Source organism: Mastomys coucha, unplaced genomic scaffold (genome assembly GCF_008632895.1).
Source record: "Mastomys coucha isolate ucsf_1 unplaced genomic scaffold, UCSF_Mcou_1 pScaffold22, whole genome shotgun sequence".
Classification (NCBI taxonomy): domain Eukaryota; kingdom Metazoa; phylum Chordata; class Mammalia; order Rodentia; family Muridae; genus Mastomys; species Mastomys coucha.
Genome location: NW_022196905.1, coordinates 132,477,150 through 132,498,559, shown reverse-complemented (window position 1 = coordinate 132,498,559; position 21,410 = coordinate 132,477,150). Strand labels below are relative to the sequence as shown.

Here is a 21,410-nt window from a genome sequence, read left to right as displayed (position 1 = left end):
AGTGATCCTTTTACCCTCCCATCACTGGAATTACAGGGAAGGTGTGCTTGTGACCAAACCCAGTGTCTTTACATGGTTATAAGGGATTTGAACTTGGGTCCTCATGCATGTGCAGCAAGTGCTTTTCCTCCAGTCTGCTTTCCCCTGGGCGTCTGTAATCGGCTCAATTTCTACCTGCCTCTTGCTTCTTGTAGTCTGTCCCTTGGGAGCAAGCAGCCCTAAAGAACAACCCCGTATTTCCCAAGCCTGAGGTATGAGTATCTTAATACATTAAAAAACAATTTGGAGATCAAACAGATTACATGAGGAAGGAGCTGTAAAATGTGCAGAACACCAGGCCTACTTAGATTCCACACCACTGCTCCTGCCTTCAGGGTAAGGGCTGCTTTTCTTGGCAGCCTCTCTGTCTCTCTCCCTGTCTCTTCACCTGAATAAATCTCTTGTTTTGTGGAAAGCCAAAAGAAAAAGATGTAGTTGATTCCTACTTGAAAGGAGGGCAGGAGTGACATCTTTCAAAGGCAATCTGGGTGATCTTTCCCCGGCAGACTGGTAAAGGGACAGGGAGGAGAGAGACCCACAGAGACTGATCAATGCCCAAGCAAGCAAGTGGCTGCTTAGACTGGTGGGACAAAGGGAGGAGAGGAGGAGGAGTCTGGGTGCAGAGAAAAGTTTGTAGGACAAGTTGATCCAAGGAGCCGGGCGGCTGGGGAGCCTGACCTGGTTTTACCAACTGCTCTCCTTATGGCCTGGTAAGTGTCTAGAGAAGCTGAGGCTAGAACCAGTGGAGAGACTTTTGAATTTCTGGAAGGAGACTTGAGGGGTTCACAGAAGACCCTTAACAAAGGGCTGGAGACAGATGCAGCACCCACCAAAGCTGCAGAGGGAGAGCTGGGATGAGGGTAATGAGAGGAGCTCGAGGTGGATGGGAGGAAATCGAGTTTAGCTCTGGATAGAGGAGTGAGTTCTCAGCTGAATCCTAGGGGCTGTGCTCCGGGGAGGGAGCTAGGGATAATGCCAGAAGGAGGCAGACCTCTGGATAGCAAGCTTGGATTCTTTCTGTTTGGGGTCAGCCTGGCTAGTTCTGGGAAGGAGGCTGTTTAAGCATGTCGGAAGGACCTTGATCTTTGATTATAGGGTGTGATCTGAAAAGATGGAATTATACTCCAAGTTGATCAGGAAGCTTAAGGCCAGGGAAAGAAGAATCAATCAAAACCCCGTCCCTTTCTGCTTGCCTCCTGCGCTGATAGATAGGATTATGAAGTGGGATGGGGTGTATATGGAGACTCTGTAGACCCACATCTCCATCAGCCCCTTTTAGACCTTGGGGGTCTTCCTTGTGCTGAGTGGGTAGCAGCCTTGCCAGCAGGAGCAATGGCTCACCATGCACTCCTCTGAGTCCACCGCCCTGTTCCTCCCTGTTTACCCAACCTGTTCCCATATGGTCCTCCATTGCTTCCTAAAGTTTTCCCCTATACTAGCTACAGAAGGAGGGAAGTTCTTAATTCCTATTTGTGATTGACAGAGGGACTCAGAAGGCAGCCAGGACCTGGCTTGACAATGCCAGATTATCATCATGAGCCAACAGGTTCAATCTCATTTACTGTTTGTTTCATTTAAGATCTGGGTCCTGGCTTTATCTCCTTCCCTGTTAAAATGTCCAATGCTTGAAGGGGGGAGAGTACAATTGAAGAGCTAGGAAGTAGCAGTAGACAAACGAGGTTGGCAGCAAAAGGAATAGATGCCAAGTTATCTACAAGTGCGCGTGTGCGCACACACACACACACACACACACACACACACCAGGCTACTCCCCATCCCTGCCTCGGGTATCAGTGGCAGAAGAAAAGCTCCTTAGACTCCCCTCCTTCCCCCTCATTTCCCTTCTAGACGCTGACAGAGGCAAAAATCTGCTAACTCAGGGGCAGATACAACAAGGGCTGTAAGGAGGCCTGGGGAATGATCCCCTGATCTCCAAAAGGCGCCTTCTACAGCTGTACAGCCATCTCCAGCTCTCTCTGCCACCCATGGCTCTTGACCCTGGCTCTGTGCCTGTTTAATGTCACTTCCCTTGTGACACATGGGCCCTCTGTCTCCTGCCAGGACCATGAGGCTCTGGAGGCCTCGGAGCCTGGGGGTGGCTCTGGGAGTCTTCATGACCATTGGATTTGGCCTCCAGTTCTTGGGGGGATCATTCCAGAGGAGGTGAGTCTCTATCCTGTCCTACCTCTCTGATTATAACTGCCCCCCAATCTACTCTTCTTTGATCCTACCTGGGGATGAGAGGGGATAAGTCCTCTGGGGCAGAGGTGGGCATTCCTATTGTCTATTCATTACAAGGACTCACTTGTTCCACATAATTCTAAGGGGCAGGACATTTCCCTCCCTATCTTTTTTTCCAGGCTACCTGGACTGCAGCTCCGACAGTCCTGGATCCCTTCACTGGGACCAACTGTTAAGTCTTGCCTACCCCGACAGCGACTTGTGTTCTTGAAAACACACAAATCTGGGAGCAGCTCTGTGCTCAATCTCCTTCATCGTTACGGGGACCAGCAGGGGCTACGTTTTGCCCTGCCTGCCCACTACCAGTTTGGCTACCCAAAGCTCTTCCAGGCTTCTAAGGTCAAAGGCTACCATCCCCAGAGTTCGGATACCCAGAAGCCTTTCCATATACTCTGTCATCACATGAGATTCAACCTGAAAGAGGTGAGGAGGTACAATGAGGGTAGACTAGAAAAGCGATCTCCTCAGGCTTATGGCCAAGACCTATAAGAGAGGGGTTCTGTGCCTTGGTGTGAGGGTTAATGTGCAAGTTGGACCCTGGGGCATAAAGATGAGGTCTCCTATTGTTCTTTCTACAAATGTCCTTTCTCTGGGGCAGGTGTAGTGTTGGGAGTCAGAGTCTTCTCTCAAATGAGATTTGTATGGAGGGTACATGTGCTTGAGGAGGCCAGAGGTCAATCCCATGAGTTTTTCTCAGTCACTCTTCATCTTAGGTTTTTGTTTGTTTGTTTTTTGTTTTTTGTTTGGTTTTTCAAGACAGGGTTTCTCTATATAGTCCTGGCTGTCCTGGAACTCACTTTGTAGACCAGGCTGGCCTCAAAGCCTCTGCCTCCCGAATGCTGGGATTAAAGGTGTGTGCTACCACTGCCCAGCTTCATCTTAGTTTTTGAGACAGGGTCTCTCACTGAACCTGGAACTTGCTCATTCAGATAGACTGACTGGCCAGTGAGTCCCTAGGACTCTGTCTCCATCTCCCTAGTGCTAATGGTTATGTGTAAGTGCCACATTTGAGACTTCTCATCAGTTCTTTGGTAAGCTCTCAACAAAATACAGAGTAGCTGGACATTTAGAATCCCAGAATTGGAGAAGCTGAGACAGGAGGCAACTAGAGGTCAGACTAGGGATGTAGCACCGTTGATAGAGTTCTTGTCTCGCATGCAGAAAGCCCTGGACTCAATTCTTAGCACCACATAAACCAAGTGTGGTGGTACACACTTTTATTCCATCACTCAGGAGGGCAGAGGGATCAGGAGTTCAAGGCCAGCCTCAGCTACACAGTCAGTTCAAAGTCAGTCTAGAATACAACACTTTGTCTTAAAAAAATTAAAAACAAAATAGTTGAAGGTCAGGCTGAGCTGCATGACCAGACCTCTGACTCAAAAACAAGCAAACAACAACAAAAAGAGACCCCAATTCTGATCCCCCCCCCAAGGAAAATTCTTGTGGGAGAAATAGCACGTTCCCACACAAGCTTAAACCGGTGAACACTTGTCTGAAAGAAAATAAAACACACCAGCACTGGGTGTGGTGGCTCACACTATAATCTTAGGGATAAGGAGCACTTGGAAAGCACAGAGAAAGATTGATGTGGTGGGCAAGGAATTCAAAGGAAATATTGGATGGGAGTTACAAGTCAAGACTTATTATACATTCAGCTTTCTCGTGTGTGTGTGTGTGTGTGTGTGTGTGTGTGTGTGTGTGTGTGTGTGTCCTTCTGTCTGTGTTTGTATGTAGCTCATGTAGCTTAGACTAGCTTCAAACCTACTAGGTAACTGAGGATGATCTTGAATTCGTGATGCTCCTGCCTCTATGTCTTAAGTACTGGGTACAGGTATGTACCACCTCTATCCATTTATGCAGTGAAGGGGACCCAGCACTTTGTGCATGCTAGGCAAGCACTCTACAAGTGAGCTAGTTTTCCAGTTCTCCAGCTCAGACATTCTTTTGGGGGACTTTTTATTTTTTTTAAGAAAGTTACCATTATGAACCCAGAATGCCCTAGAACTTATAGTAATACTTCTATATCAGTCTCTCGGAGTGCTAGAATCATAAGTATGAACCACAATGCCCAGCAAACATCAGACATTCTTGGTGATTTTTCTTTTGTTTGCTTTTAGTGAAGTACTGGGGATTGAGCCCAGGGATCTCCCACACATTCTATGAAAACACTTTACCACTGACCTATATCCCCAGCTCAGATTGGGCATGCTTAGAGGAAGCAAACCATTACAAAGTATATACATGTGTATTAGGAGAGTATTGCAGTGAATAGAATAGCCAACTGCCAAAACACTTTATTTTGAAATAGGCTCTTGCTATGTACTCTGGGCTTTCCTTAAATTCTCAGCTATCCTCTTCCCTCCAGATCACAGGTGTGAGGCACCATATCCAGCACACCCTTGTTGAAGGCAGAGCAGGAGACAGCTGAGGATTGTGAGTAATGTTAGGGGTAGCAAGAGGCCATTGTTGAAATATCGAGGGGCAACTGTCAAGTTTGGGATAATGACAAGGGTCACTGAACTAAGTTCCTTTAACAACTGAGAGATGACCTTCTTGTCACCACCACTGACTACCTACTATAGTCCAGGCACTTCCACATTCTTCCAGATACACTGATCCAGACTTATGCTATAAGAAACGAAGGTAGGCTGGAGAGATGGCTCAGCAGTTAAGAGCACTGACTGCTCTTCCAGAGGTCCTGAGTTCAATTCCCAGCAACCATATGGTGGCTCACAACCATCTATAATGGAATCTGACAACCTCTTCTGGTGCATCAGAAGTCAGCTGCAGTGTACTTACGCATAGTAATAAATGAATCTTAAAAAGAAGAAGAAGAAAAAGAAACAAAGGTTCTAATAACATCAGTGAAATGCCAAAGTCGTACAAGTAACAAATGGTGGAACTGGAAAGTTATTTTGAATGCCAGACACAGTTAACTTCTACCTAAAAGAAAAAAAAAGTCAAAGGCTCTGCCCTCTGGGCATCCCCATATTAATGAAGAAAATGAAAAAAAAAACATTCAGTTAGGGAAAGGTACTTTAAAAATCTTCCATGTGTAGGACATTTGTGTGCACTCCTGTGCTACAGGCATGTGTGTGCCGTGGTGAGTGTATAGAGGTCCAAGGAAAATCTTCCACGTGTAGGACATTTGTGTGCACTCCTGTGATACAGGCATGTGTGTGCCGTGGTGAGTGTATAGAGGTCTGAGGACAACCTTGCTGTTTCTTCACCTTCCACCTCATTTGAAACGAGGTCCTTTTTTGCAGTTGGTGGCCATGTACTCCAGGCTAGCTGGTCTGTAGGCTTCTGGGGACTCAAGTGTCTCTACCTCCCATCTCACCATTGATGACTAAAGAGGCATGCTCCATCCAACTTTATTTAATAGGCCATAGGGATCCAAACTCAGGTCCTCACTCTTGCACAGCATGTTATCCACTGAGCCATCTCTCCAGCCAATCATAGCTCCTTTAAAAAAAAAAAAAACTGTTTTTCTTTTCTCAATAATTCTTAGTCTGTTCTGTTGTAAATTGTCACTCTTAAATCATCTCTCTATGAAATGTCATCTGTTCATAGAGTTTCCAGATGCACATAACCCCTTAAATCCTAAATAGGTTCCTATTCGCATTTTGGATATTGATCCAAACTTTATTTTCTTCATCTCATGATTTTGTGTGTATGTGTGTGTGTATGTGTGTGTGTATGCCTGTGCACATAAGAGGAAGCTTGGAGATGTCAGGGTCCTCATTGTCATCCTCTGCCTATTTCTTTGAGGCAGCGCCCCTCCCTGAACATGAGGCTAAGTTCTCAGGCTATCTCTGCTGCCACTGGCATTTGCAGCAGATACCTGGCTCATTACATGGTTGCTGGGATCTGAATACCAATTCTCATACGTGCAGTGTAAACGGTCTTAACCACTGAGCCATCTGTTCACCCCAGGATGTTAATTCTTAACACTTCCCTAAGAACAGGCTTATCACCAAAGCACACTGTGATAGAGAAATGTTAGGTTCCATGATAAAAGTTATTCTCAGAGCAGAAAGCTTCTTAATATGCCTGTTAATCAGTCTACAAGGGCTATGTTAACAGCCCCATCCAGGCTGACTGAGAATTGAAGACATACACCCCGACTTTGGTCCTACCAGTTTTTCAGCACCCTTTCTCAATGCCCTGCTTCAGGAGTGTCTTTTGTTCTTCAAGTTCCTCAGGAGTTCCAGCAGTGCCCTTCACTGCAGCCACCTAGGGCTGGTCTGAGAGCACAGCTGTTGGCACTGGTGTCTCCCTCCTTCCATCCTGAGGAGCCTCCAGGCCAGTTACTGTCTTGAACTTGTGACCAAGAGGGTCCCAGAAAAGGCATTTAACAGGTTTCTGTGCTAGCCATGTTGGTGCCTATCTGTAATTGCAATGTTCAGGTGGCTGAGGCAAGAGTTCAAGGTCACAATGTGCTACATGAGTGTGACCCTATGTCAAAAGGAGTCAAGGCTGGGGAGATGAGTAAAATGCTTCCCATGCAAACATCAGGACCTGGATTTGATCCCCCAAAGCCATGTAAAAAAGCTGGGCATGGCAGTAGGCTCTTATGTTCCCAACACTGAGGAGACAGAGACGGGAGAATCCCTAGGGCTCTCTGACTAGCCAACCTTGCCTAGCTGAGAAGTTCCAGGCCAGTGAAAGATCCTATCTTGAAAACAAAGGTAGATGATGACTGAGGAATGAGGTTCTCTGAGTCCACATGCACAAGTGTACACACACAAACACTCACACAAACTAAATACAGACTTTCATTGTAGAAGTGAACAGTTTGGTTCTTAGAGATTTCGAGTGTGGGCCAGTCAGCATCTAGGGTTCTTCCTGTCTCTGCCTCTTCAACATTGAGTTTATAGGTGAGCTCCACTGTTGTCTTGCTTTTGTGTGTGTACTAGGAATATAAACTTGTGTTCTCATGCTTGTGTGGCACATACTTTATTGACTGAGCCGTCTCCCCAGCCCCAGGTTTGAGAATTTTTCCCAACCAACGAAGACACAAAGACCCAAGGACATTAATGACCAATATGAGCTTTCTGTGTTCCAGATTTCTGACTAGTTATTATCTCAGTATTCTTTTCAATCACCTGGGAACCCCTGACTAATTTCCTTTTGCAGACAAGCAAACTGAATTTCAGAGGTATTATGTAATTTCCCTAAGGTCATGCAGCTAGGAGGGGAAGCTGAGGGTAGACAGCAGGGTCCGAAGGCTCATCGGAGCCTCAGCTTGTACTCATTTTCTCCTCAGTAAAGCTCTTCCTCTTTCTTTCCTCTGCAGGTACTTCAGGTCATGCCTTCTGATAGCTTCTTCTTTTCCATTGTCCGAGATCCAGCGGCTCTAGCCCGCTCTGCCTTCTCCTATTACAAATCAGTTTCATCGGCTTTCCGAAAGGCACCTTCTTTGGCCGCCTTCCTGGCCAATCCTCAAGCCTTCTACAGACCTGGGGCCCGTGGCAACCACTATGCCCGTAACTTACTATGGTTTGACTTTGGTTTGCCCTCCCCTCCAGAGACAAAGACCATGAGAGTGAGTCCCCAGCTATCCAGAGACCCCAAATCCCTCCGGCTACATATTGTACCTTCCAGTGCTAGCCCTGGAACTCTCTTCCAACCTATTACCACAGCTGCTGGTAGTTACAAGGAGCCAGCCAGCCTTGCCTCCTCAGATTTTGGGCCCTCATCCTTTATCCAGTGGGGTCTGGCCTGGTTGGACTCAGTCTTTGATCTGGTCATGGTGGCTGAGTACTTTGATGAGTCATTGGTTCTGTTGGCAGATGCCCTGTGCTGGAGTCTGAATGATGTGGTGGGCTTCATGCACAATGCCCAAGCTGGAAGAAAGCAGAGTATTATCAGGACTGCCAATAAGACTGTGGTGACTGGTGAAGATCAGCAGCTAACCGAGCAGGCCCGAGCTTGGAATAACCTAGACTGGGCTCTTTATGTTCACTTCAACCGTAGTCTGTGGACACGGATAGAACAGTATGGCCGGAGCCGACTGCAACGTGCTGTGGCTGAGCTCCGGGCTCGAAGAGAAGCTCTGGCTAAACGTTGCCTGATGGGAGGTGAGGCTTTAGACCCGAAATACATCGCTGATGTAAGGCTCCGCCCTTTACAGTTTGGTTCAGCTAAGGTACTGGGCTATGTACTTCAGAATGGACTGAACCAGAAAGACCAAGAGGAATGCGAACGCTTGGCTACCCCAGAGCTACAGTATAAGGATAAACTTGATGCTAAGCAGTTTCCTCCTGAAGTCGCTTCACCTCTCAAGACCTCAAGGCTACTACCCCTGTAGGTATCATCAACTACAAAGCAGAACACCTCTGGATGCATCTGTATTTCCCTCAGAAGGAACAGGAAGTTTGCTCTAATGTGCGAATGGCGTTGCCTGGACTTCCTCTAGAAATCCCAGCAGCATCTGTTCCCTCCCCTAACCCCTAACTGCCACTTCAAGCCTCAAGACAGATTCATGTAGCAGTTCCCCAAAGCCCCCTGGAGGGGCCAAGGATGAGATCGGCACAGAGAAAGTTTGGGGCATGACATATATCCATTTCTCTACGAAATATTTGTTATGGAACTGTGTTGATTTTACTATAAAAATATCTATTGGATGAATAAACGCTATAAAATGTTTACTCATTTTTTTTAAAAAAAAATTATTAGATTTATTTTATGTGTATGAGTGTTTTGCCTGAATGTGTAAATGTGCACCACATGCGTGCCTGGTGCCCAGAGATCACCTGGAACTGGAGTTACCAATTATAGTGAGCCACTATGCAGGTATTGAGTCTCATACCCTGGTCCTCTGCAAGAACAGCAAGAGCTCCTACCCCCAGTTCTCTGTTTTATGTAGGGCTCTAAAAGTAGAAGTGGTGGAGAATCTTTTATGGGACAGAAATTAGGCTGGGGGCGGAGGGGATCTTTCTTTTCTTTCAATATTTCCTCAAGGCTGGGGATATAGCCATTGGTAAAACGACTGGCTAGCCTGAGGCTGAGGCTCAGGCATTCCAGGAACACATACACTACCAATATCAACAACAGCAGCAGCAACAACAACAACAAACAAACAAACAAAAATCCAGAAAAAAAAGACAGGGATGTAGCTCAGTTTGCAGAATGCTCGCGAAGCCCTGGGCTCAAGGCCCAGCCCTGCATAAGTCAGACCTGATGGCACATCAGGTTCCTCCGTGCCCGCAGTCGCCCCTCGACTCCTCCAAGAAGCCTCGGAGGCCACGCCCCCTTCCTTCCGCTTCCGCTTTCTCTCCAGTCATTCAGACCCGCACTCCTGTTCCGGCGCCGCTGGGTCTAGGTTCCGGGTTCGTTTCCCTGATTTCCAGCCCAGGCTGGTGTGTCCCGCTGCCTGCCGGGCGGAGCCGCGGTCTTCCGGTGTCGGGACTCGCCGGCCGAGCTCCCGCCGGTCCCGTGGCTCCCTGCCGACCCGGTCTCGGGTCGCGTCGCCCTCCCCACCCAATGGAGTCCCAATGCGACTATTCGATGTACTTCCCGGCTGTGCCGCTGCCTCCACGCGCCGAGCTGGCCGGGGACCCGGGCCGGTACCGGGCGCTGCCCCGGCGCAACCATCTGTACCTAGGAGAGACAGTCCGCTTCCTGCTGGTGCTGCGCTGCCGAGGCGGCGCGGGGCCTGGCGTTGGGGGCAGCGCGGGCTTGGCGTCCCGAGGGGCCTGGACAGAGCTGGCGACCGCCCTGGCCGCCTTGGCCTCGGTCAGCGCCGGAGGAGCGCTGCCGGGGTGCTGCAGCGCCGGCGACCAGGATGCTGATCCCCCGGGGGGAGGGGACCCGGGAGGCGGGGGTTTGTTTCGAGGCTGCAGCCCATTTCTCACCCATGGCCAGGGCCCTGCTACCTCAGGGGGAGCGACCACGGTGAGGATCTCGGGGTGACAAGGGCTGAGGGGAGGTTTGCTGGAAGCAAGAGAGACAGTTTGGAGCGTGGATTCCTTGGGGACCTGATGTAGGAGGCAGATGACAGCATTGTCCTGCCTTGCTGTCAGCAGGACCTAAGAAGGGAGGCAGATGATATCGAGGGGTGGGTATAAAGACTTGCCCGGTCTTGCAGAGACATTAAAGGATCCCGCATCTTTGACACCTTCCTGACATCTTCACCCCTTTCATAATCCCTAGCTGCCTGTGGAAGAGCCGATTGTGTCCACAGATGAGGTCATCTTCCCACTCACCGTTTCACTGGATAGACTGCCCCCGGGGACACCGAAGGCCAAGGTAGGATGACAAAGCTGACGCTGTTGCCCTATAATTCAGATGATATTTTAAGACCCATCTCCCATTCCTCGTGATCATGGTCCGATGGCTCCTGTACCTAGATTGTAGTGACCGTGTGGAAACGGGAGGTCGAGGCACCAGAAGTCAGAGACCAAGGCTACCTGCGCTTGCTACAGACTCGATCTCCTGAGGAGACTTTCCGTGGAGAACAGAGCGCCTTCAAGGCCCAAGGTGGGGGAGAGGGGGAAAGCTGGAGCTTGGGGAGGATTAGAGGTTCCATATCGGAAGGGAAGAATCTGTGATGTGGAGGTCCGATTTCCTATCTCATCCTCTGTTCAGTGAGCACCCTACTGACGCTGCTGCCCCCTCCAGTTCTGAAATGCCGGCAGTTCACTGTGGCTGGAAAACACTTGACCGTGCTCAAGGGTGAGCGGATCTGCTGGCTCAAGGCTTGACTAGCAGCAAGGGAATGGGTCCCAGTATGTTACGTACAGGTGGACTTGGGGTAGGAAGGATCTCGCTACTCTGAGCTGGGCTTGTTCCCCATACAGTGCTGAATAGCTCTTCCCAGGAAGAGATCTCCATCTGGGATATCCGAATCCTCCCCAACTTCAATGCCAGTTATCTACCTGTCATGCCTGATGGCTCTGTGCTGCTGGTGGACAATGTCTGGTGAGGTTCTGGGGAGAGGCAGGGCAGTGGCCTGATGGGGACAGAGATGGGATATGGCAAGCTCATGTCCTGCCTTTCTTTCTTCTGAACTAGTCACCAGTCTGGGGAAGTCTCCATGGGCTCCTTCTGTAGGCTTCCTGGTACATCTGGTTACTTCCCCTGTCCACTTAGTGCCCTGGAGGAACACAACTTCCTGTTCCAGCTGAGAGGGGGTGAGCAGCCCCCTCCTGGGGCCAAGGAGGTGAGCTGGTGTGTTCACAGAGGTGATGACAACTGTTGGTAGAGTGCTTGCTTAGCGAGCACAGAATTGTGGGTTCCACCCTCAGCAGTGCATAAATCTGGCATAGTGGCATGTGCCTGGGATCCCAGCACTTGGGAGGTAGCAGGAGGCTCAGAAGTTCAAGGTCATCCCCAGCTATAGGAGTTGGAGAACAGTCTAGGCTCAAAGAAAACACAATGGAAGGCCATGAGCCTCTGAACATCCAAAGTCTCCCTTTGTCCCATCTGCAGGGTCTTGAAGTCCCCTTGATTGCTGTGGTTCAGTGGTCCACCCCAAAGCTGCCCTTCACCCAGAGCATTTACACCCACTACCGGTGAGTACGTGGAAGAGCCACTAGGCGCTCTCCCACTCGCCCCTGCCTAACACACACACCCAGCCTCCTCTCTCACTGCTCCTAGCCTGCCCAGTGTCCGCCTAGACCGCCCCTGCTTTGTGATGACTGCTTCTTGTGAGTCCCCTGTTCGGACCTACGAGCGTTTCACTGTCACCTACACGCTGCTCAACAACCTCCAAGACTTCCTTGCTGTGAGGCTTGTGTGGACCCCGGAACACGCACAGGCTGGTGGGTCACCTGCCAGGCTGAGGCCTTATCCCCTGGGAGGGACAGGGAAAGGAAGAGGCAGGACAGTGAGGCCAGCCCCACCTCAGTGGGTGACTTGCAGTACCTGGATGGCTCTCCTGTGTACTTAGCTAGTCATCCAGGGTCACAGATGGAGAGTCAAGGTAGGCAGTGGGCAGAGACACTGGACCTATGCTTTCTGGTACAAGTTTTCACACATATACACACACACACTAGCTCTGGAACCTTGGGTAAGTTACTTCATCTCTCTGAGCTTCCATCCTCTCTAAAACTAACATCTCATGGCTTGTTATGCATATTAACAGAGTTAACAAACACCATCTGGGTTAGAACAGAGCACGGCACACAGCATTAACCATTGTCTGTAACCCTCAGCAAAAGATAACATTTACTCAGTTTACTCCTCAGAGCACTTTGCAAATTAAACACTCCCTGTGCTGGTAAAGACCTGTGGGAGCTGAAGAAAGCTGTCCAGTGTTCATGGGTATATGTTTCTGTACCCAGGAAAGCAGCTGTGTGAGGAGGAGCGTCGGGCCATGCAGGCAGCCCTAGACTCCATCGTCTGTCACACACCCCTCAATAACCTTGGCTTCTCCCGGAAGGGCAGCGCACTTACCTTCAGTGTGGCCTTCCAGGCCCTGAGGACAGGGCTCTTTGAGGTAGGCCCAGTGCTGGGTAAAATATTCAGGGCTTCTTGCTTCTCTCCTAGAGGGGTTAACATCTTAGGTAGCACTAGAAGGCTGGGCACAAGGAAGGTAGAAACCCAGTCCAACCTGGGTCTGAAGGTCTGCATCTTCCTATCCAGCTGAGCCAGCACATGAAACTGAAGCTCCAGTTCACTGCCAGTGTGTCTCACCCTCCGCCTGAGGCCCGGCCCCTGTCCCGAAAGAGCAGCCCCAGCAGTCCTGCTGTCCGGGACCTGGTGGAGAGGCACCAGGCCAGCCTGGGCCGTTCTCAGTCTTTCTCCCACCAACAGCCTTCCCGTAGCCACCTCATGAGGTAAGGGACCAGGATTGATGTCGATCTGACCAAGAGCTGGGAGTTGGAAGTTGGGATCAGGAGCAGGCCACTGGGTGGGATTGAGTGGGATGCTATACCCTCACAGAGCCAGCCCACAGCCTCTGTCTTCTTCCAGGTCAGGCAGTGTCATGGAACGCAGGGCCATCACACCCCCTGTGGCCTCTCCCGTTGGCCGTCCCCTCTACCTGCCCCCGGACAAGGCTGTGCTTTCTCTAGACAAGATTGCCAAGCGTGAGTGTAAAGTCCTGGTGGTGGAGCCCGTCAAGTAGCCAGTGTGCCAGCTCAGCTCCGGACATGCCAGAAACCCTAAGCCCCCGGAGGGCTCCTTGTTCCTAGGCTGCGCCTCCCACCGTGGGCAGAGAGGCCTCGCAGGGCTGCCTGTCTGTGTCTGCTGGTAAGGGACAAGGGCAGAAGCTGTGAAATCGCAGTGTGGCTGCAGCTCAGCCAACAGTATTCCATGAGTTCTTGGGGGGAGGGGAGGGCTGGCCCCACCCCAGCAGGGCAAGGCTGCAGGAGCTCCCTTGCCCCATCCTTCACTTTGTCCCGAGTTTACAGAGTATTCTCTCTCATTCGTGTTCAAGCCTCTCTGCCACTGAAATTCCTTTGCACCCACCCACAGGGCTGAGATTAGAGGGTGGTAGTGGTAAAGGGACCCAGGACAATTACTCTCCTGTCTCAGGGGTTGGGGACATAGTTAGGTGGCCTCTTTCTGCCCCTCATGTTTACGTTGGCAGCCTGAAGCACTTTAAGTTCTGTTTTCTTGTTTTTGTCTGTTCCTGTAACTTATTCTCTGACGACATCTTCCAGCTGAAGTAAAACTATTAAAAGATGTTTGGGAGGGAGTATGAGTTTGTCTCTGTGTTGACCACAGGGGAGATGGCCTTTGCTATGCAAACAGCTGCCATCCTGTGTATGTATGCTTCTCTGGTTCCTAGTCTTACTTACAGATGTGCACCACCACACCTGTCTCCAGTTGTCAGTTTTATGATGCCTGGTGCTGATCTTGGCCCACTGACTGAGGTATAGCTGTCTTCCAGAAGGCTGATGATAGGCACAAGATGTAACCTCACCCCCACCCAGACAAACCATTCTGTGCACACATCCTGAGCCCTGGAAGGGTTGGACTAGATTTATTACGCAGAAGGGAAGAAAGGGGATCCCTCTAGTCATAGTTTCCCTTGTCCCTTAGTGTAGAAGTCACTAAGCCTTGTGCCTCGGGTGGGGTCAGGAAGGAGGCAGTGAGCACAAGCCCAGCTCCAGCAAGAACAGTCGAAGATGGTGTGCCCCGCCACAGGCCCCAGAGGCAGGCCTTTTCTCCAGCCAGTGCCTTGTACAGCTCAGACATCAATAGGTTCCCGACCTCGGTTCTGCCTCTTTACCACAAACACCCTCTGTCCTGACACAGTCACCAGCAGCGTGTGTTCACCAAAGACCACTGGAGAGAGAAGGGAGCAAGAGTTAGTGGGTACAGTGGTCACCATGGAGAGTCACAAAAATATTGGCTGGGATGGGACAAAGCAACCCCTTCTTGTCCTTATTGCTCTGTACTCATCCTAGAGGGACTTAGTATAAAAGCAGTAGTTGAACCAGGGACTCGAGGAGGAACTGGGAGTCAGTGGGATGGAGCCAGGAATCCCTTCCCTGAGCAGAGAGGCCTCTAAAAGAAACCTCCCCACCAAAGGCAGGAGCTCACCAGACAGGCGTTTGAAAGGGATGTTCGTGCCATGGTGCAGCCGGAAGCCACAGGCTGTGCTGACCAGCTCTGAGATGGCACTGGCTGCTTGCTCATCATTCTCAAGGTCCCCTGATGACTGCATGTGGATGAAGGAGGATAGGAGCAAAAGAAAGAGGCCAGAGTTAGGAACAAATTCAAGGCACAGGACCTCCACCTCCTATACTTGTTATAGTCTTCCTTTATACTTGCCCATGGTCCCAAATCACCCAGCTTCAGAAAAATCACATCTAAAACCTCTTTATGGTGGTACTGTCTTCCCTTGTGCCATCTTCTTTCTCATTCTGAAATACCAGGCTTCATTCAAAACTCTACTGATAGCCATGCAGGGGGTCAAAACCTAGGGTATGATCACCAAGTGACCTATCAGGTCCCCAGCCCCTCAGTGGGAGACTCCTGGGCAAGTGCTCCACCACGGAGCCATGCCCCAGGCCCTCACAGAGGATTCTAGGCACATTGTTCTACCACTGAGCTAACTGCTCAGTCTCTGAAGGTTCCACCTGTTCCCCAGCCTTCCCACTTGTCCTGTCTGTAGGCTATGAAGCAGAAACACCTACTTTGTCTTGAACGTTTTCCCTCTGGCTACTCCTTGGGCACATGAGAAGACAGTAGTCCAGACTTCCTCTGGACCGTAGAATAGACTGTTTCCACTTCCTCTTCCCACCTCTTCTAGATGGGCCCTTTACTAGGTTTAGTTCTTTTGCTCTCAGTGTCTCCATCTGTATATTGGACCTATATTCTGTGCTTGTGAAAGTTTCATGAGAAGACAATGAGAACATTATAACAGTGCCTACATAGTAAATGTACTACAGCCACTATCAGTCCATCTCACTCAGTGTCTACAGTTAGGCCATCAAAATTCCCCTTAGCTACCTCCCTGGTCAGCTTCCTTTCTTGATGTCTTATTTGTTCAGGTACCATGGTATTTTTCTGGTTTTCCCTGTTCAGAGTCCTACTGGATGAGTACTTCAGAAAGGTAGAGTACACGCAGAAGTACTTTACCTAGTAATTACCAACATATATTAATGCCTCTAAGATGTGATCTCTGGGTTGTGGGGAGGGCTCAGTGGATAAGAGTGCTTGCCGTACAAGCAAGAGGACCGGAGTTCAAATTCTCAACCAGGCATGGCCACACTCACACCCAGAATCCCAGCACTGTGGGTCTACAGGCAGGTTGATTGCTGAGGCTTGATCAGGGCTGCCAGTCTAGCTCCAGGTTCAGTGAGAGATCCCACCTCAAGGATAAGGCAGAGAGTGGTGAGAGTGGGTCTGTAATGTCCTATACTGGCCTCAGCACATGCATGGGCACACATCTGTGCAGACATAAAAACGTAACCTAAAATGTCCTCTGCCCTTGCTCCTCACTGCTACGAGTCCAGTCTCCTACTTAGATGGCTTTCCTGGGACAGTTGTGCTACACCATTTCTGTGAGTCACAGTTAGGTTTTAAAACCCTTTAGCCCTCAAGATTTGTCCAAAGATGTTGAAGCTAGCTGCAGGAAGGTCAGTATCAGAGTCTTACCACAGTATCCTTCCTCTTCAAACCATTTCAAAACAAAACCACAGCCAACTCAGACACTGTCACAATCAGGCAAAATGTCCAGCTCCCAGCACTGAGAGTTGTTTTCCTCGTTCGCAATCTTCTGCCCTTGCAGCTCAGCTCAACTGCTGCCTCTAGAGAAGTCTTGTTCCCAACCCCCAAAATTCTAGGGGCAGGCAAAATGGATCAGAGCATAAAAGTGCTTGCCTCAATGCCTAATGACCTGAGTTCAATCCTCAGGACCCACATGGCAGAACTCACCCCTGAAGGCTGTCCTTGAACTTTCACCCATGGTAGTACCCGTATGTGCCCCCTACATGAGTTTTAAAGATATAATAAAAACATACTACAAGTAACTAACTAATTGTATAGCTTTGGTAAAGGTTTTTGTTTGTTTGTTTTTTGAGGATGAGTTATATGTAGTCCAGGTTGTGACTGATTTTGATATGTAGCCAAAGATAAGCCTGAATGTCTAATCCACCTGTTTCCATCATCCAAGTGCTGGGACTACAGATTATGTGCCTATTTGGTTTTATGCAGTACTGGGGATTGAATGGAAGGCTTTGTGCATGCTAGGCAACTCTCACTCTCCTGACTGAGCTACACCCCCAAACTTTTGGTAATAAGAGTTTATACTATATATCCAAAAACTACATAAAACTTACTATATGGCAAGCAGGGAGCCACAGAGAAGACAAAAATAGACAGCTGGGAGAAACTGGGAAATATTTGAAGGGATTTCTGGGCTGTGTGTCCCCAAAGGATCCCTGGACCCCCACACCCCACACCTTGCTTTCCCACAACGCACCGCCAGCACTGCACCTTCGCTCAGCACCAGGTAGCCAAGCTGGTCTGGGATTCGCTCGAGCCCTTGGGTCAGTGCGGAAGTCTAGAGGGTAAAGAGCAAGGGGTGAGAAGCATGACAGCCTTGCAAACCCATCTCCCTCCTAGATATGAGCCGTCCAGATCCTCATGGCTTGTAACACTGATTCTCCATCCACGGTTACTATTGGACCCCTGAGTCCTTCCACTTGTCATGTAGGTGACCCAAGAGGCCTTCCTAGCCCCACAACCCCTCCTCACTGGCCCTTCTCACTCCAGTCCCCTTATGCCCCGCCCCTTGTGCTATCTAGACTACTCCCCAGCCGCAGAACACCGGCAGCTGAGCCTTCCTTCTCCAGCCCTCCCCGTCGCCTCCCTCCCATCCCTGTTTCCTTTCAGTCCCAGGGTGGACTGGAGGCGACAGTGGAATGCAAGCCATAAGGGGGCAACCGAAGCTCGGGGAATAGTGACGCGAAACCCTAGGCGTGCACGCCCGCGCATGCGTCCTCACTCACCATCGCAGCCGTAGGTGCACGGTAAGCAGTCTACCGAATAGGTAGCTTCCGGCTCTAGGCTGGAGTCAGGTGATTTCACCAGCTGACTCTAGCCCGGTCCTTCGCTTACGGATTGGCTGGTGGGTATGTCATCATACTTTATCAACCACTGCGGAGGGCCGTTTTCCGAACACATTCGTGGATTGGTTGCATTTCTCCGCCCCTCAGGAGTTGCCTGAGAGAGTGACGGAAGAGTCCGGGAGTTATTGGGCTGATGGGGCGGGGACATACGAACGTGCGCCATCCTCCTGCTCTGCAATAGGAATGTGCGCACGTGCGTCGGTGGCTTCCAAGGAGAAAGAGCAGTCCGGTGATGTAAGGGGAATTCCCCCGCTAGGTGTCACTGTTCAACCTGAAAAGAGAACTAATGTACTAATGTGAAAGACGATGGTTTACACGTGAAAAGCTGTTCACGTGTTAACTCTCTGCCTTGAGTATATGTATAAGAGTGAATCGACCCAGATATGACCATGAATGGATAAATCAAATTTGGTGTATACACACAGTAGTATATAATCAATACAAGGGGATAATTCTCAAGTGCAACTTGAAAATCTCAAAAACAAGAGAAAGCGGGCCAGAGAGACCCATGGCTTCAGAGACTACTCAGCCTTCAGAGGCTCAGATCCAACCAAAAGGGCAGGTTGTGAGAGGACGGATACATAAGGCCACATATTATGTGGTTCCATCTATGTAAGACGCTTAGCTGTTACTGATACTGAATGCTTAAAATCCTGGTGTAAATCCTGGGAAGCCAGAGGGCTGCAAGTTCAGGCCAGATTGGGCTGAATATCGAGTTCAGTGCCAGCTTGAGGCCTGAGGTACCTACCAAGATCCTGATTAAAACACATGCATTTCTAGCAAATCCAGAAAAACTGAAAGCAATTACAAGTTGTTAGTGGGGCAACTGAAAATAGGAAGTGCTTATTAATGAGGGTATGAGGGGACAGGGCATGTGATTTAAGCTTTTTGGAATTCATATTGAAGTCTGCATATCTTTGTGAATGTGCCAAAGTTACTAAGTTATACACTTTGAATTAGAAAATCTTAACATATGTGAATTAAATCTCTCCCCTCCCCCTTATTTTCAATGCCAAAAAGCAAAGTCAGGGCTTTATGCATACTGGGTAAGAGTCTACATCCCCAGCACTAATCATAGCTCAACAAAGAAAGTCCTCCACCCCAAATCATCGTGTTTTAGAAGAAGCAGCTAGTTAGAGAAAATGCATGTCTTTAAAAATGAGGCAAGGCTGTAGTTATAGATCTGCATTTGAACACTTGCCTAGCATGCATAGGCCCCAAATTCAATCATCATGACAAAAATTTTGAAATAGGGTTGGCAAAGTGGCTCAGCAGGGAAAGGTGCTTGCGGCCAACCCTAATAACCCGAGTTTGATCACTGGTTCCCACATTGTGAAAGTAAACAACCAGCTCCCACAAATAGTCCTCTGACCCACACATGTGAGCTATGGTACACATGGACAGACCACACACACACACACACACACACACACACACACATACACACATACACACACACATATATACACACATACACAAACACACATATATACACATACACACACACATATATGTATACAAACATATATATAATAAATTAATAAAAATAGAAATAAAAAGCCAGGCAGTGGTGGCACATGCCTTGATTCTCAATCACTCTGGGAGGCAGAGGCATGCAGATCTCTGAGTTCAAGGCCAGCCTGGTCAACAGAATGAGTTCCAGGACATCCAAGGCTACACAGAGAAGCCCTGTCTTGAAAAACCAAAACAATAAAAATAAAAATATATTAAGAAGTGTAATTATAGTATACAATTTAAATTTAAGTAGGTGTAGTGATGCATACTTGCAATCCCAAACCTGGAAGTGAAGTGGAAAGGACTTGAGTTAGAAGGTATTTTAAGCTAAATAATGAGATTATCTTGAAAGAATTTTAAACAGGTGGAGGTGGTAAAGAGAAAGCTGTCCAAAGATGCTAAATATGCAAGACCTTCCTAAGCCTTAGATACTCTTGGTGCTTAGGAATAACATGTTTGTTTTGTTTTTGAGGCAGAGCTTCATCTACCTTAGGCTGGCCTTTGAGCACCTGGCACTCCTGGCTCCACCTAAGTGCAGAGGTTACAGCTGTGTGCCATCACTGATGTGTTTATAAAAATAAATAAATAAAGAGAGAAGGAATATGTTTTATGGATATGTGGTGAGGTATGGGGGAAGGGGATGTCTCAGCGGGCCCATGCTAAGGCATCCCTTCCCCCTAAGGGAACAGCCATGCAACTGTATAGTATAGAATAGAGTAGAGTTTATTCAGGGCATGGGGAGGGGAGTTAAGAGGGTAATAGAGGTAGAGAAAAGCAGAGAGAGAGAGAGAGAAATTAGCAAAATAGAAACCAGCCATGAAAAAGGGGGAATGAAGAGGGGATAGGGAGCAAGAAGGGAAGAGCCCAAGAGAACAAGAGTAATTAAGACAGGGGGGAAAAAAAAGAGTAAGAGAGGGAGAAGGGGGCAAGCAGCCCCTTTTATAGTGGGTCAGGCCTACCTGGCTGTAGCCAGGTAACTGTGGGGTGGAGGTTAGACAGAATGCTAACAGTCACTGCTGGCTAGGAGCAGCACTTATTTCGAATTTATTACTCAAGCATTTTCCACTCTATACACTCATCAAAAACTCTAATTCATAAACCCATCATAGCACCCCCTTAACTTCCCTGTAATAGCTCCATGTTGCAGATGGGAGAAGTGCTGAGGTAGAGCTTTGCATCCAGGAGTACAACTGGTCAGTGGCAGGGTTAATTGCTACTCTCAATAGTATGATGCCAAGGTCAATGCTTTTTCCTTTGCTCCATGGAACAATTATGCAGTTCTTTAAGACTACATTTTTGGACTTTAAGACTACGCTTTTGGATTGCAATTGACTGAACCATTCAAGAATCGTTGGTATTCAGTGATGAAGAAGGAAATGAGGGTCTAGAGAGATTGCTTGGTGATTAGCATCATGTGCTGACATTCCAGAGGACCTGAGTTGGTTCCCAGTAACTGTGTCAGGTAGCTCACAAGCTCCAGCTCTGGGGGACCTGATGCCCTCTCTCTTTTGGCCTCTGTGAACATCTACATGTAAATGTGAGCACATGCATGTGCAAGCAGTCATGCGCATGACTGTACACACACACACACACACAAAATAAGTTTTCATTTAAAATAAGAATTAATTATTTGAAAAAGGACATGAAGTCAGAAAGCAAAGTTTTCATTTCCTCTTAGATGCTGCATAGACATGATATCACAGAAGCCATTAACAACACATAGGACACTGGTTCTCAACAACACACAGTCCACGCAATATGTTTTTCATGGTCGTAAGGTGTTTATTATAGAGGAGAGAGAGAGAGAAAACATAGAGAAGTAGAGACCAGCCATGGCCATGTGGAGAGAGGGGAAGGGAGAGGAGCTGAGAGTAAAGACAAGAAGTTAAGAGTAAGAGGTTGCTCTCTTGCTCTCTTATGCTCTCGCCTCCCTTGTTCCCCCTCCCTTCCCATTCCATTCCCCACTTTCTCCACGTGGTCATTGCCAGCCTCCATTTCTCTACTCCCTCTTTCTCTCTGCCTTTCTCTGCCTCTACTACTCTTTTTTTTTTATTAGATATTTTCTTTATTTACATTTCAAAT

General features: G+C 48.7%; 3 protein-coding genes and 1 long non-coding RNA gene across 10 annotated transcripts; 2 read left to right on the top strand and 2 right to left on the bottom strand.

Annotated features, from left to right (window-relative positions):
• The first annotated feature begins 672 nt into the window (after positions 1 to 672).
• Gal3st4 (galactose-3-O-sulfotransferase 4) lies at positions 673 to 8,949 on the top strand. Of its 3 annotated transcripts, none has more exons than XM_031338440.1 (4): positions 673 to 749; positions 1,888 to 2,202; positions 2,400 to 2,703; positions 7,580 to 8,949. In XM_031338440.1, the coding sequence occupies exons 2-4, from the start codon at positions 2,078 to 2,080 to the stop codon at positions 8,591 to 8,593; spliced, it is 1,443 nt and encodes a 480-aa protein (XP_031194300.1). In that variant the 5' UTR covers positions 673 to 749; positions 1,888 to 2,077; the 3' UTR covers positions 8,594 to 8,949. The 3 variants fall into 3 exon arrangements, with proteins under 3 accessions (XP_031194300.1, XP_031194302.1, XP_031194301.1); XM_031338442.1 differs by having other exon boundaries at positions 679 to 749; positions 2,101 to 2,202; XM_031338441.1 differs by having other exon boundaries at positions 730 to 2,202; positions 7,580 to 8,943.
• LOC116068636 lies at positions 7,223 to 9,773 on the bottom strand. The gene is made up of 2 exons (XR_004109644.1): positions 9,463 to 9,773; positions 7,223 to 8,129 (listed from the first exon to the last, which is right to left on the bottom strand). It is a non-coding gene; the product is annotated as an uncharacterized LOC116068636 (long non-coding RNA).
• On the top strand, positions 9,554 to 13,928 carry Map11 (microtubule associated protein 11). 2 transcript variants are annotated; one of them, XM_031338430.1, is made up of 11 exons: positions 9,554 to 10,179; positions 10,438 to 10,533; positions 10,635 to 10,764; positions 10,873 to 10,959; positions 11,085 to 11,205; positions 11,299 to 11,446; positions 11,716 to 11,798; positions 11,884 to 12,047; positions 12,570 to 12,724; positions 12,871 to 13,064; positions 13,201 to 13,928. In XM_031338430.1, exons 1-11 carry the CDS (start codon positions 9,769 to 9,771, stop codon positions 13,352 to 13,354), a joined length of 1,743 nt encoding a protein of 580 aa, XP_031194290.1. In that variant the 5' UTR covers positions 9,554 to 9,768; the 3' UTR covers positions 13,355 to 13,928. The 2 variants fall into 2 exon arrangements, with proteins under 2 accessions (XP_031194290.1, XP_031194291.1); XM_031338431.1 differs by having other exon boundaries at positions 9,558 to 10,179; positions 11,377 to 11,446; positions 13,201 to 13,927.
• Positions 13,929 to 14,189: 261 nt separating this feature from the next.
• Lamtor4 (late endosomal/lysosomal adaptor, MAPK and MTOR activator 4) lies at positions 14,190 to 17,811 on the bottom strand. Of its 4 annotated transcripts, none has more exons than XM_031338451.1 (5): positions 17,694 to 17,811; positions 17,145 to 17,245; positions 15,375 to 15,561; positions 14,779 to 14,896; positions 14,190 to 14,520 (listed from the first exon to the last, which is right to left on the bottom strand). In XM_031338451.1, the coding sequence occupies exons 1-5, from the start codon at positions 17,694 to 17,696 to the stop codon at positions 14,423 to 14,425; spliced, it is 507 nt and encodes a 168-aa protein (XP_031194311.1). In that variant the 5' UTR covers positions 17,697 to 17,811; the 3' UTR covers positions 14,190 to 14,422. The 4 variants fall into 4 exon arrangements, with proteins under 4 accessions (XP_031194311.1, XP_031194312.1, XP_031194314.1 ...); XM_031338452.1 differs by having other exon boundaries at positions 15,375 to 15,556; positions 17,165 to 17,245; positions 17,694 to 17,729; XM_031338454.1 differs by lacking the exon at positions 15,375 to 15,561 and having other exon boundaries at positions 17,165 to 17,245.
• Between the last annotated feature and the right edge of the window lie 3,599 nt (positions 17,812 to 21,410).

Excerpts from the sequence above, each read along its gene's own strand:
- Lamtor4 (XM_031338451.1), bottom strand. Across the intron at positions 15,562-17,144 it reads GTGCGTTGTGGGAAAGCAAG|CACAGAATATAGGTCCAATA; the intron begins GTGTGGGGTGTG and ends AACTTTCACAAG. Across the intron at positions 14,897-15,374 it reads GGGAAAACGTTCAAGACAAA|TCATCAGGGGACCTTGAGAA; the intron begins GTAGGTGTTTCT and ends ATCCACATGCAG.
- Map11 (XM_031338430.1), top strand. The coding sequence starts at position 9,769 with ATGGAGTCCCAATGCGACTATTCGATGTACTTCCCGGCTGTGCCGCTG. Across the intron at positions 11,206-11,298 it reads CTGCTGGTGGACAATGTCTG|TCACCAGTCTGGGGAAGTCT; the intron begins GTGAGGTTCTGG and ends CTTCTGAACTAG. Across the intron at positions 12,725-12,870 it reads TGAGGACAGGGCTCTTTGAG|CTGAGCCAGCACATGAAACT; the intron begins GTAGGCCCAGTG and ends CTTCCTATCCAG.
- Gal3st4 (XM_031338440.1), top strand. The coding sequence starts at position 2,078 with ATGGGCCCTCTGTCTCCTGCCAGGACCATGAGGCTCTGGAGGCCTCGG. Across the intron at positions 2,203-2,399 it reads GGGGGATCATTCCAGAGGAG|GCTACCTGGACTGCAGCTCC; the intron begins GTGAGTCTCTAT and ends CTTTTTTTCCAG. Across the intron at positions 2,704-7,579 it reads TGAGATTCAACCTGAAAGAG|GTACTTCAGGTCATGCCTTC; the intron begins GTGAGGAGGTAC and ends TTTCCTCTGCAG.